The 12,121-nt window shown below is 43.6% G+C and overlaps 1 protein-coding gene across 1 annotated transcript in view; it reads left to right on the top strand.

The window, feature by feature from the left end:
• The window catches only part of LOC119431303 (uncharacterized), a 34,218-nt gene that overhangs the window by 18,462 nt on the left and 3,635 nt on the right, over positions 1-12,121 (top strand). The window contains exons 8-9 of the mRNA XM_037698776.2: positions 5,141-5,281; positions 8,421-8,765. Of these exons, the coding sequence (XP_037554704.1) occupies positions 5,141-5,281; positions 8,421-8,765 (486 nt within the window). The remainder of the gene's footprint in view (positions 1-5,140; positions 5,282-8,420; positions 8,766-12,121) is intronic.

The following is a 12,121-nucleotide window of genomic DNA, read 5'->3' as shown; positions in this document are numbered from 1 at the left end:
TCACAATTTTTTTATTATTCTGCCCCGACGCCTTGTTCTCCCCCAGTCAGGCCTTGGGGCACCTCTATGAAATTGAACATCTGCTTATTCATTGATTTTTCTAATGCAGTGGAAACTAAACAAAGAGAATGCACACAATAAATGACAGTACTACGAGATACGAGCATTTTTGGTATGTACGTATTCTCTTTGTTGCTTGTGTGCGCTGTGTTAAAACAGGGTGCGCACAGGTCCTTGAAACCCTTGAAATCCCCCCCCCCCCCCTTTTTTTTTTATTGTGCAGTAATGCGGAAATCTTTATGGCCGCTTCCGTGCAAGAAAAATAAGTCAGTGACTGTACTCATTTGCATAAAAGGTCCAATTTCAATATAATGAAATTTTAATATAACGAAGTGAAGGGATGTTTTTACCGACTTCGTTTAGAGAACTGAAAGGGAAAAATTGTCATCCACCCGAATTTAGCACAACGCTGCAAAGGGAACCCCTACGGGTTTCTCGGAAAAGAACGCTTCGCATTCGAGGAAAAATTTGGCCTGGTGTTTGTAGCGTCGTGCTGCATTCGGGTGGATGACAATTTTTCCCTTTCATGATACTTTCTCCATCCTGTGGGATTCCGCAGAACTGATTTGCCGTTTAGATAACTATAACTACAGGGTTTTTGAGAGGTTGTTATAGTAAAAAATTGCTACCTGGGATGCTGCTGTGCGCCCTTGCAAAAACTTTGACGGAGCCTTGAAAGTCCTCGAATAACATTGAATTTTTGTCTCCTAGACCTGTACGAACCCTGTAAAGAAATGATTCCGCACCAAAAGCCTCAATTCAACATACTTCTGAGCTCATTCATTCATTCACTGCTTTGTTTGCGATGTGGAGCCGGCAATGCTACCACCACCCTTAGACCACACGCCCCTTCTTTCCTGTCATTGTCCCAGTCTGTCAAACATGCCACAAAAACAAGCTTACCAGCCCAAGTTAAGTGCCATGCTTAAATTATCAGGATCTACTATAAAGCTGCACTTCTTTGGCATCTATCATTTAAACCCCGAGGAAGGATCTGAGTTGACACCAAAATGTTATGCTTAAAAAATCCGAAATTTTTTGGTTGGAGACATTACCTTTGTAATGCCTACCTCGTGTGTCATATCAGCTCCATTGTTCTGAAAGAAATGTTTGAGTTTTATTGTCTTCATTGCCACGCAGGTCTCGCATTTAGAGTCATTGCAACATATTCAAAGTCAACCGCTGTGCTTTATAACGTTCACCAATCCTATGACAAGCATTAAACATTTCTTCACTGCTACCTGCTTGCAATGTGTTACCTATGCAAAAGCTTCGCAGATACTGACTAGGTATTCTAATGCACAAGTTCATCAATGAAAAAATTTCATCTTAGACCAGCTTCCCGAATGCAGGTCCACATGATTTGATTCCAATATAATAACTAATTTACTTCCTATGGTCAGGGCTAACTATGGCAAGTGTTTGGCACAGTTTCTGCTTTGTCACTACCCAACTTCAAGTAACATTTCACTAATAACATGTTTAAGCACAACCTTCGATCACGCTTCCCTTCAATTGGTTAGTTTACTATTACAGTGAAATCTCGATATATAACGAGCTTCAAGGGACCACAGTAAATTGTTTGTTATTCTGAAAGGTCGTTATAGTGAAAGCCCTGAAATTAACCATTCTGCCCATCAACCCATGAGTTCATAAGTTGTCACGTATGAGCTATCCACGGGAACGTCGCTGTTGGCTGTTGGCCTGCGCTGTTGCTATTTCCATAGATTCCGCCGCCATGCACCACCGAAGCATCATATAATAAGAGTGACGCGCGCGAAACAGACGCTGTGACAGAGAAAAGTACCAACAAAAAGAAAGCTCCATGTTGCCTCCAAAATGCAATGTTTATAGTTTTTTTGTTTTTCACATTCCTTGCCGTGGACGCTGCAACTGTCTCGCTCAAGACAGACACCTGATCTATTCCAAGCGCAAGCGCTTGTAAACGACACTGTCTGAAAAGTGCAAAGTGCGACTGTATGGCATCCCCACGAGTATGGAGTTTACATTTCTCCGAGTGCGTAGCTAGTACGGCCGCAGAAAGAAGCGCGAAAGAAAGAGGCGTGTGCAGAAAGAAGGGAGAAGAAGAAAGAGACGCGTCTCCGTTGCTAGGCAACACTTGTCTTGGCGGAGCATGCGCTTGCAAAACCTGATGCGTCGTCTCCGCAATAGGGGGGGGGGGGGGCAAATTTTTGCCCGCATTTTTTTTTCTTCTCGGGCACTGTTTCAGGTTTTCAGAACCTATGCGTCGCTCCGTCCGCTTTCTGCGCCTTGACTACTAGCCTCCTGTTTTGGCTGTCGGGACTGAATACACGGAAATCTAAGAATCCCCATATTTTGGAATATTAGTTCGTAGTACTGAGGCGTTAACACGACATGGAAACTGCACAATGCTCGTTATTCTGACAAGTTCGGTACTATGAAGTTCGTAATACTGCATATTTTTACATTGAAACTAAGAAGTCGGCAGGGAACTTGTGAAAAATTCGTGAATCTGAACATTTTGTTAATGTGGTGTTCGTAGTAACGAGATTTTACTGTAGTTAATTAGCATTGAGAGTTTGTTCTTATTCGACTCCTGGCACTGCATAGAATACATCTTTGAATTTGATCTTATAGGATCTCCCTTTTCCAGTTTTTGAGTTTGGGACCTCTTCCCAATCCCCTTTAGTCACGAATTGTGATAGATGCATAATCTCATTCCAAGTTTCTGCAGACCCCACTGAAGTTAAAGCAGCGGGATGGTGCTTTGTATATTTGTGTAGTCGACACTCATAACCATGGAGCAATTGAATATACAAGCATTGCACAATCATTGACGTTGGGTTTCTTGACAAAATGAACACACTGACCAGCTGAAAGCTTGCATGAGCAAGTTGGTCATCAGCTGCGAGCATTATGAGAAAAAAAAAAAAACAAATTCTTTTCGCCATCGCTAACGGAACACAGCACATTGAACACCCTGTCAAACATGGTGGTGTCAGTCACCGAAGCGGTCATGTGTAACAATCCTCTATGCGCTGAACCAAAGTGGACCCCCATGAATATGTAGGGGGTTCAATTTACTCTCAGTGCGATGTCAGATGTTCTTTTTTTTTCTTGCCAGCATTGGAGAGATCGGGGAAAATAAACTGCTCACACTGTGACTGTAGGGGATCTGTCATGTGTACCGTAATTACTAGGGATGTGCAAATATTTGAAATTTATAATACAGGTTAGAATAGTCCTCTATATTCGATTCGTATTCAATTCCAGAGTTCTGTAGTAGGAATTGTAGAATATGAAGGATAACAACAATTATTCGAGTCTTGAGGAAGTGAGGATTGTTGCGAATGGTTCTGCTGCAGAAAAACCGCACTTTTTCGCGCTGGGGCGCGGGTTTGTGAGCGAACACTCGGGGCTGGTAACGTCTGCGTAATAATTTTCTTCTGTCATTTGACGACACTTCCTTGCTTTTAGGTAGCCTGCACACAAATTTGTTGCCTTGACTTCGGCAACACAATTTGTAATTAAACCAGTCTCACCGTATATGCATCTGCTTTTAATGCATTGTGCGCTGTGGTAGTATCACGCTTCTCTTCATCAACAAACACAGCACTATGCGTGCATCTGGTGACGTGCTGTTCCATTGTTTCATTACAGTCATTGTCATGGTGTGTCAGATAACTGAAAGCACTTGTTTTTCATTTACAAGCTCCTCGGTTGACCAAATGTGCAGTCACGTATGTCATACATGGATTCGACAATTAATGTTAATAAGCCCATCTTTCTTTTTAACTACTGGACTTGCCACAAACCTTATATTTTACATTATTTTAGAAATTAGCAAATATTGTACATTCGATTCAATATTCAAAGTTCACTTTTCTCTTACATTCGTATTCGCTTCGCAAGTTTCACTATTCAAACTCACCAAACTCTAGGGTAACGTGCGCCTGATTTGAACTGCCAGTAATGAAAAATGTTATATACCCAACAACCCACTTACCAGAGTTTCATTTACGAGAGAAAGCAATGAAGACTTGTTTTCACTTTGAAAAACAAAATTTATTGCATCCGAGCGTCAGTGGAATAGACATCACTCATCTCATCTTTGACACCGTCCATGGCATTTGAGATAGTGCATTTCTTAAACACCTTGCAGGCAATGGCAGCCTAATGAACTTACGAAGCAACAGAAACAATGTTCAGATTGTTGTTTTGTGGAGCCGATGTGCTGATTCATTGGCATACAGCCGTGTTGAATGCTGATAGTGGCGGCTTGTCAGGTGTGCGCATTAGAAGCAAGTAAATGCGATACATGCAGTGTGCCTTTCAGGCGCCTATTAATTCTGTCTATTGAAAATTTATTCTCGCCACATTTCTTGCATTGCTCAGAATCTTGAAAGAACGTACAGCTAAAGAACGGACTAAGAATATTCAAATTTTCAGTGGGTTTCATCAGATTTACAGAATGCAAACTATTGCGTGAGAACTCTCTGCAAGAACATCAGATATGAGAAGATTAGCAATTTCATGTCTAGCGTAATTGAAAAGCATCTATCTAGCCACTTAAAATATGCCCGAGGTAAAACATTCTGAAAATCAAGGGAAGAAGTGAACCCGCTACGAGACAACACACCGATACCAAGAACAAGTGGTCAGACATATACGTTTCTCATTTTACTAAAGCACCTTGCAGATAATAATCAAACTTGCAAGCACAGATCCAATCATAAGTGTACTAAGATGTATGTGATATGCTTTCAATATTATTACTTTCACCAGTAATGCTTTAGATGCACTACTTTTGGCGTGCACTATTGCGCACACAGAGCCTGAAGGAGTTATTGTTGTACAGTTCTGCATAATACGATTCTGCATAATACTTCTTCTTTTCCTGATAATACGATCAGGCTGGATAATACGTTGAATAATACGATTTTCGGATGATACGCTTTATTTTCTGGTTCCTGTGAAGATCGTATCGTCGAGATTCCACTATATCTGTAATAAATCAATGTGACGCGGTGCGGTTCTAGCATTCCCTTTATCGTAGGACCATACTGTAATGTTCCTTTCTCTTTTCGTATTTGCTCAGGAATGGGACAAACTGAAGAAGCGGCCTGTTGCCCAAAGTCCACACTACTGGATGGAGGCCAAACAGCGCTTCCGGGCTGCCCTGGGTAAAGTGTCGTATGGATGGACGCCACCCAACCGCGACGATTACAAGAACGTCAAGGTGAAAAAGAGTTTAATTTTTGAAGCCAGTGTTTTGTATCTCGTCGTTCTCGTGGGCTAACGAGAACGATGACAAGTAATGCCATCTGCAGTCAAGGATGGCGAGTAGCTGACGCTTCGGATGGTAACCGCTTGCGGGACGATGGGGGAAAACCAGCCAAGCGCGTTGAGTATGAGCGATATAGACGTGTGACCTTAAGTGATGGCGCAAAGGGAACGTCGAGTTTCGTTCTGGCGTCGCGCACTATATTGTGCGGGAGCTTTGATGTGTCTCATGGTTTAGATGTACAGTCAAACCTCGATATAAGGAAATTCGCGATCTAACGCAACTATTTTTATTTCCCCATCTTAGTTTCATTGAATCAACAAAACCTCGATATAACGAAATTCTCGATATAACAAAGTTTTTAGCTGCAAGTACAACTTCGTTATATCGAGGTTTGACTGTAGTAGCGGAGCACTTCGGCAAGGAAAATGTTCATTCTCGTACTCGCTCGTTTGTAAGTTCGTTTGCTTACTGGCTCGTTCAATTCGGCAATAGGAAAATGACAAAGCGCGTTTTGGGCTGCTAAGGCTCCACCAGCTCGACCTGTTTTGGCATCTCATGCTGCAACGTTTTGCGCAATACTTTGCACTCCGTAGATGTCAACTGCAATTGAGTCCACCATATTTTTCTGTGTTAGTTATGTGAGGGACATGCAAAATACAGTGTAGGCTCGTATAACAGTCTAAATGTTTTTTCGTGATCATGACAAGATGCAACCCTTACACAGGGTTAGGCCATTGTAGTTCGATTTTTCCGGCTGTGCGTGATCCCTTTGTACCAAAAGAGCAAACACTATTATCTTTATAACATTCATTTGTCCATGCCTGCAAATGATGCATTTAGTGACCATCTGGTACTCACTAATGTTGCCGTCGCCAATACTTAGGCTCGGTTTGGCAGCACGCTCGTGGATGCAGTTGTCCTCCATGCCATGCCGTACTGTCAGATATGCCTGTGACTTTAAAGGGCCCCTCAGCAGGTTTGGCCATTGCAAACAAACAAGCATAATGCTGTATGCTAAATTATGGGTACGGTGCTACACCTCAACACTGCTGTGGAAGATCCTTTGAACCGTAGGTGCCACACATGGTATATGAACTAGTATTATGGAGTGGCACAGGAGGAGGTACTAGGGATAATTTTTTTATACAAGGCAGGCATTGCCTCATACCAGGCACATTGCAGTAGGTAAGTCAGTAAGTAGGTTCCTGCCACGCCTTGTTTTGGGCCTCTTCAATAAAAAAAACGTACCGTATTTACTCGAATCTAACGTGCACTTTTTTTCCGATAAAACAGGTCCAAAAATTGCGTGCGCGTTAGAATCGAGTACTGACCCTAAATCTGCGTTACCATATGGCCGTCGGCATTTCAAAATGGCCACCTCGCACGCGCTTTGAGCCTAGCTGCACTCTAGCCTAGCTGCTGTAGCTACCTCTATGTACTATAGTACACGTGCTTAGGCATTAGCCTGCCGTCTGTCTTCCCGTTTTTTGTGTCTGCTCTATCAGCGTGAAGTGGCAGAGTTCATAATGATGCCGCATTTAAAAGGAAAGTGATCGTGTGTGCGGAGACTGATGGAAATCGGGCTGCATCACGCGCGTTCGGAGAATCCAAAACTTGCATGCGGGACTGGAGCAAACAGAAGGAGAGGATTTTGGGCAGCAAAGCAATGCGGAAAGGTTTCAGTGCACCGAAGCAGGACGTATTCTGCGACGATCCACTTCGGTGATATGATCGCCTTGGCCCTATCTTGAGAGTGATCTATGATGGGGAAAGTCCGCAGCGTGCTGTGTTTTTGCCACTTATAGGTCGCATTGAAGCGAGAGGCATGCTAGCGCGAAGGTCAATTTGCTCGCCGCGCTTCATCACTCCAGCGAGTTTGACAGTGAGTTTGGCAGTTGACAGCGAGTTTCCACGGTCAAAGAGTGAAATGGCTTTTGCGCGCGTGACACTGTGCTTGTTAATTAATTTAGTAAGCGAATGTTTGCAAGTTTATACGGCCGATAAAACTGCTATTCTTACTTTGTATAGCGGTCTACTAATTTGCTATTGCAATCGATGCTTCGCCTTTCGGGTGAAACTGCGACTTTTCTATGCATCGCAATTTCAGTGCATCGGGAGTAAATCTTTGTTTTTCCAAATGAGAGAAAATTGTATTTCTGTATGAAACCATGAGGTGCACGGTACTGTAAAGGACTTTTTTTTTTTTTTTACGGGTGCGCGTTATAATCGAGGGTGCGTTAGAATCGAGTAAATACGGTAAGTGTCCTATTGTGCAATCAAATGGTGGGTCTGTCTCCCAGAATAGCAGCCTGATGGTCCAACCATTAGGCCACAATCGCACGCATGCTTCTCTCGTAGCAGCATGAACTCTCTCTTTTGGGACAATTGGTGTGTGTGTCATACTGCATAACACAAATGAGAGCATAAGGCCGCAGATGCAAGAATGAAATGTGCGAGTAATAGTCAACCTTACCACTCTTTTATGCATGCATCACAGTTGCACTAGCAACAATGTGCTCACAAAAAGAGAGCATGCCAGTTTCTCCCATTCTTCCCTAGTGGCTGCTAGCAGTGTTGAGGCACTGTGTTACGCTGCACCGCCTTCGGGATTAGGTCGCATTCCCCAGTCCCTTCCCCATTGCAGTTAACGCTGGGTAGATGCTGCACAACATTGTATCACCTTCAGGATCGACCCAGATTTCAATGTTTCTTCATGCGATCGCCTTCGTGCCATCACCGTCATACTATGGTTGTGATCTTGCTGCTGTCGTTCCATGCACTACTCATCTCCCGCATAATTGTTTGCCTTACACAAACATGTTGGTCTGTTTTGTAACGCATTGCAGAGCCCCAAACAGTGCTGGATCACCTGCTAGCTGAAAAATACTTTGTATAATACTAAAAGGTGGTGTTGAAATCCACGCCCCTGTGACGGTTGCCTCGTAACAATGGAAAGCCTATGTTTTTATGGGCTGCATGCACTGGAAGTGATTGCAGAACTGTAAACACGTCATGACCACTGTGTTTTAGACAGCACCTATTTCAACAGTGCATGGGAACTGTATACTTTTTTTTTTTTCTTTCTTCGCAGCTGCGGAAGATAAAGTGGACAGACGACATGCAGCCACCGCTGGGCTGGCACTGGAAGTCATGGAACGGGCCAGTAGCAGCACCTGCAGGGCGAGTCCACAGGCCAACGATCAGCCGTGTGGAGAAGCTGGCTTCAATGTCCGCCATGGAAGAAATGGAGGAAGAGGAGGATGTGGACGGCACGGCAATCGGTGAAGTCGCGGTGTGCCACCGGTGCGGCTACGTGACGCGCAACCAGCGAGTGTTTCTGCGCCACCGAATGATGCACCGCGACGTGCGGGCCTTCAGCTGCCGATACTGCCCCGCCCGGTTTTGCCTGCCGGAGAGCCTCTTCCTGCATTTGCAGGTGAAGTATTATGGAAACTCGCACTAGCTGGTCTTGCATGACAGGAGAATGAGTCAAACCCTGATATAACGAACATAGATATAACGAATTATCGAATATGGGGAAATAAATATAAGATCTTTCTCTCTGTTATCAACATGTAATGAATATATATGCTTCTAACAAATATTACGTATTTATTAACAAAGGTATTTTCGTGTTGAGTGTGACCTCATTATAACAAGGCTCAACTGTACTGTTACTTCATTGTCATGCAATTTGTCCTGCTGCATAGATGTATATTGTTAAACAAAAGCATGGAGGCCCTTCTCATGTAGAAATGGCATTGCTGGCTCTAGCAAACATTTTGTTCACGAGCCAATGCCCCTACAACTGTCTGTTCTATCCATTCGTAGCTTGGCAGATTTTGGAATACTCTCGAAAAAACTTGGAGGACGCTTAAGCTTTGCCTTTAAGAGTAGAACGCGATAGTGTTATTGGGACCCGTTCGCATCGCATCATTCACATATGGCAAGTACTCTTCATTCACTGCAGCACTGAACGTGGGAAAGCCAGCTTAGAAAGACCATGCTTACACTGATCCCCTTAAAGTCGGCTTCACTTTTAAAGTGCAATGCATTGCTGGAAAGACGTTTTCAGGGGCAATATAAGTGGTCTTATATTAAAATCTGAAGGCCCTAGCACCTCTTTTATATTTTATTAATTGTTTGCTATTGCCCCGACGCGTGCAGATCTGGTAGAAATGTTTGAGTTTGCTCGAAGCAGAATTGGGGTTTTCTTGTACATTCAAATTACAATCCAACGCCGATTGGTAAACAATCCGACGATGAATTGGACGCCGATTGGTAATCAATCCAATGATGAATTGGATGCCGATTGGTAAGCAATCTGACGCTCAATCCGACGCCAAATGGTAAAGTCGTACTTTACCATTTTTCTGACGAATTTCACTGTGAGAAATTCAATTTTTGTTCACCAAAACCTGTCACCACGTGGAGGGCCTGTGCGGTCGATGTGGTTGGATGATTTTCTCTGCCACCCACAATCACACGCCGGTTGCCGATGCCGGATTTTCTGCGACATGGGGCCCTAAACGCTATTGCGTTAATAACTTTTGTTGCTGGGCAGAGCTGCTCCACTTCTATGCTGAAAAAAGCTGTGCCTCTAAGTATGTGCCTTCTACAGCACAAATGCAGTCATCTCTGGTTATTCAATCTCGCTTAATTCGAGCGCACTGGAATGTCCTGGCAAGAAACCATACGTTGCTATAGAAGGCAAACTCATTTAGCTCGAACGAGAAAGCATGTCGCTTTGGTTCATTTGACCTGCACCAACCTCAACCCTTCATGTGCGTAGCAGTTACTAAAAGCTGCTGCGTGTCGGCTTTGGTCGGCGGTACCCACGTCAGGTTTTCGTGTGCTTAACTTTCAGTGACCAATGTTTATTCCGCCTGGCAAGCCATCCATTCCCGCTTGTTTCGTATCGTGTCACTCCTCGATAATCGGCGATCTGCTTCGCCCATTTAGTGTGGTGGCGCTCGGCATTTTGCTGCCATTTGTTATTTGACTTTTCAGATAATTCGACCAAATCTTGCGGATCGACAAGGGTCGAATTGGTGGAAGTCTACTGTAGTCAGTCGGACATCGGTGCTCAGCATGTCCTATTTCTTTCTTCGTCGTTCACCGTTTGCATAATGTGCTGCGGTTTAGATGTACCACGTATAGTTGTCTTCATAGTGAAAACTGCACATAAGGGCAGTTCTAACATTTGTGATCATAGGCGGTGCTTCGTAAATAAGTCCTACAGAGAATGTGGAAGGTAGTGCGGCTCGTAGTTGCTAGGCTATGCTGTCATGAACAACCTGAGCCCAGTACAGTCAAACCTCGATATAAATAAGTTGTACTTGCAGCTAAAACTTCGCTATATTGAGAATTTCGTTATATCGAGGTTTAGTTAATTCAGTAGAACTAAGATGGGGAAATGAAAATAGTTCGTTACATTGCGAATTTCGTTAAATCGAGGTTCGTTATATCGAGGTTTGACTATCATTCCTGCACAGTTGAGGACAATAGCTTGTGGAGAAAAAGCACAATGAAGAAGCCAAATTTCTTCCTTGCATATGTGTGCATTGTGGAAGTGAGCAGTGCACCCAAAGGCAAATAGTGCTAGCATTACATTGTGCATTGCCAGTTTTTAGATGTGTGCTTTGTCCACAACAAAATTCAGCTATTTCACCATAAGCTCTACAAACCTTTGTCCTCGATTGTGCATAGAGCAGAGCAATTACAATTACGTACTCTGAAGACACCTCCTGCTCTTTCTTTCCTTGAAGTTCCCGAAATTCCCACCACTTATTATGCGTATTCTTAAGCACTTATAAACATGACGAACATCGGCTTCACTACTCAGCAGTGCCTCAGGAAGAAATACAAAAGAATATAAATATATCTTTTAACTGACAGAGGGCTGCATCACCTGGATGTGCCAATACTGTTGCCTTTGAGATTAGCCCGATCAAGAATCTCGGAAGCCATTTTGATACCAGAGTTTAGTGTGGCAATGGGTAGAGCAAACTTAAGTATGATGGCACAGCTCTGTGGCGCCGTTGGGACAATAATTTAAAGGTGGAAAGCTGTGAGGGGTTTAGCCGGAGCAGCATTATATGGTATAACTTTGTTCATACAAGGCGCATTCAAAAGCTGTTTGTTTGAAAAGATTCAAGGATAGATGCGCCTTGTTACCGAAAATAACCCACACCTTTCATAGAAACTGTTGTGGGTCCGACTTAAATGCTGGCTGGGGACTTTAAAGGCATTTAGCAAGGACCGACATTTGGGCTAGTTAGTAATGGTTCATGGTATGGGACAGACAGACACAGAAGATGAGTGACAAATAGAAGGCAAGGCCTCCCTAGATTATATGAAGGTGGTTGACTGCCACGAATGCGATAATAGTGTCACCATTTGTTGACATTTATACCAGGGGTGGAACCAGGAGTTTTCTGTCGAGGTGGGGCGGGGAAGAGCACGGTTCTCCATTTTTGTGGGGGGTGCAGGAAGTAATTTCATGTCACTTTATGGTGGTAGGAGAGAGGGGGGCTGTGGAGTGTCAGCTGTACCCTTTTACCCCCCATAGAGCCACCCTTGATGTACTATACGCAAGACATGTGCAGCTGAATGGACGTTACTAATTAGTTGTTCAACACTAGGCTGCGCACTTTTAACTCAGTGTAGATACTAGTTTCTTTTTTCTTTTTTCAGGTAGCTTATGTGTGTGTGCACACAAGAATGTGATAGTATATCCTAGTTCAGTGTTTGCATTGCGAAATTCAGACATACCTTCACATAGCTTTGACT

The sequence above is a fragment of the Dermacentor silvarum genome, chromosome 10, assembly GCF_013339745.2.
Source record: "Dermacentor silvarum isolate Dsil-2018 chromosome 10, BIME_Dsil_1.4, whole genome shotgun sequence".
In the NCBI taxonomy this organism is placed as follows: Eukaryota; Metazoa; Arthropoda; class Arachnida; order Ixodida; family Ixodidae; genus Dermacentor; species Dermacentor silvarum.
This window is presented reverse-complemented; position numbering and strand designations above follow the sequence as displayed.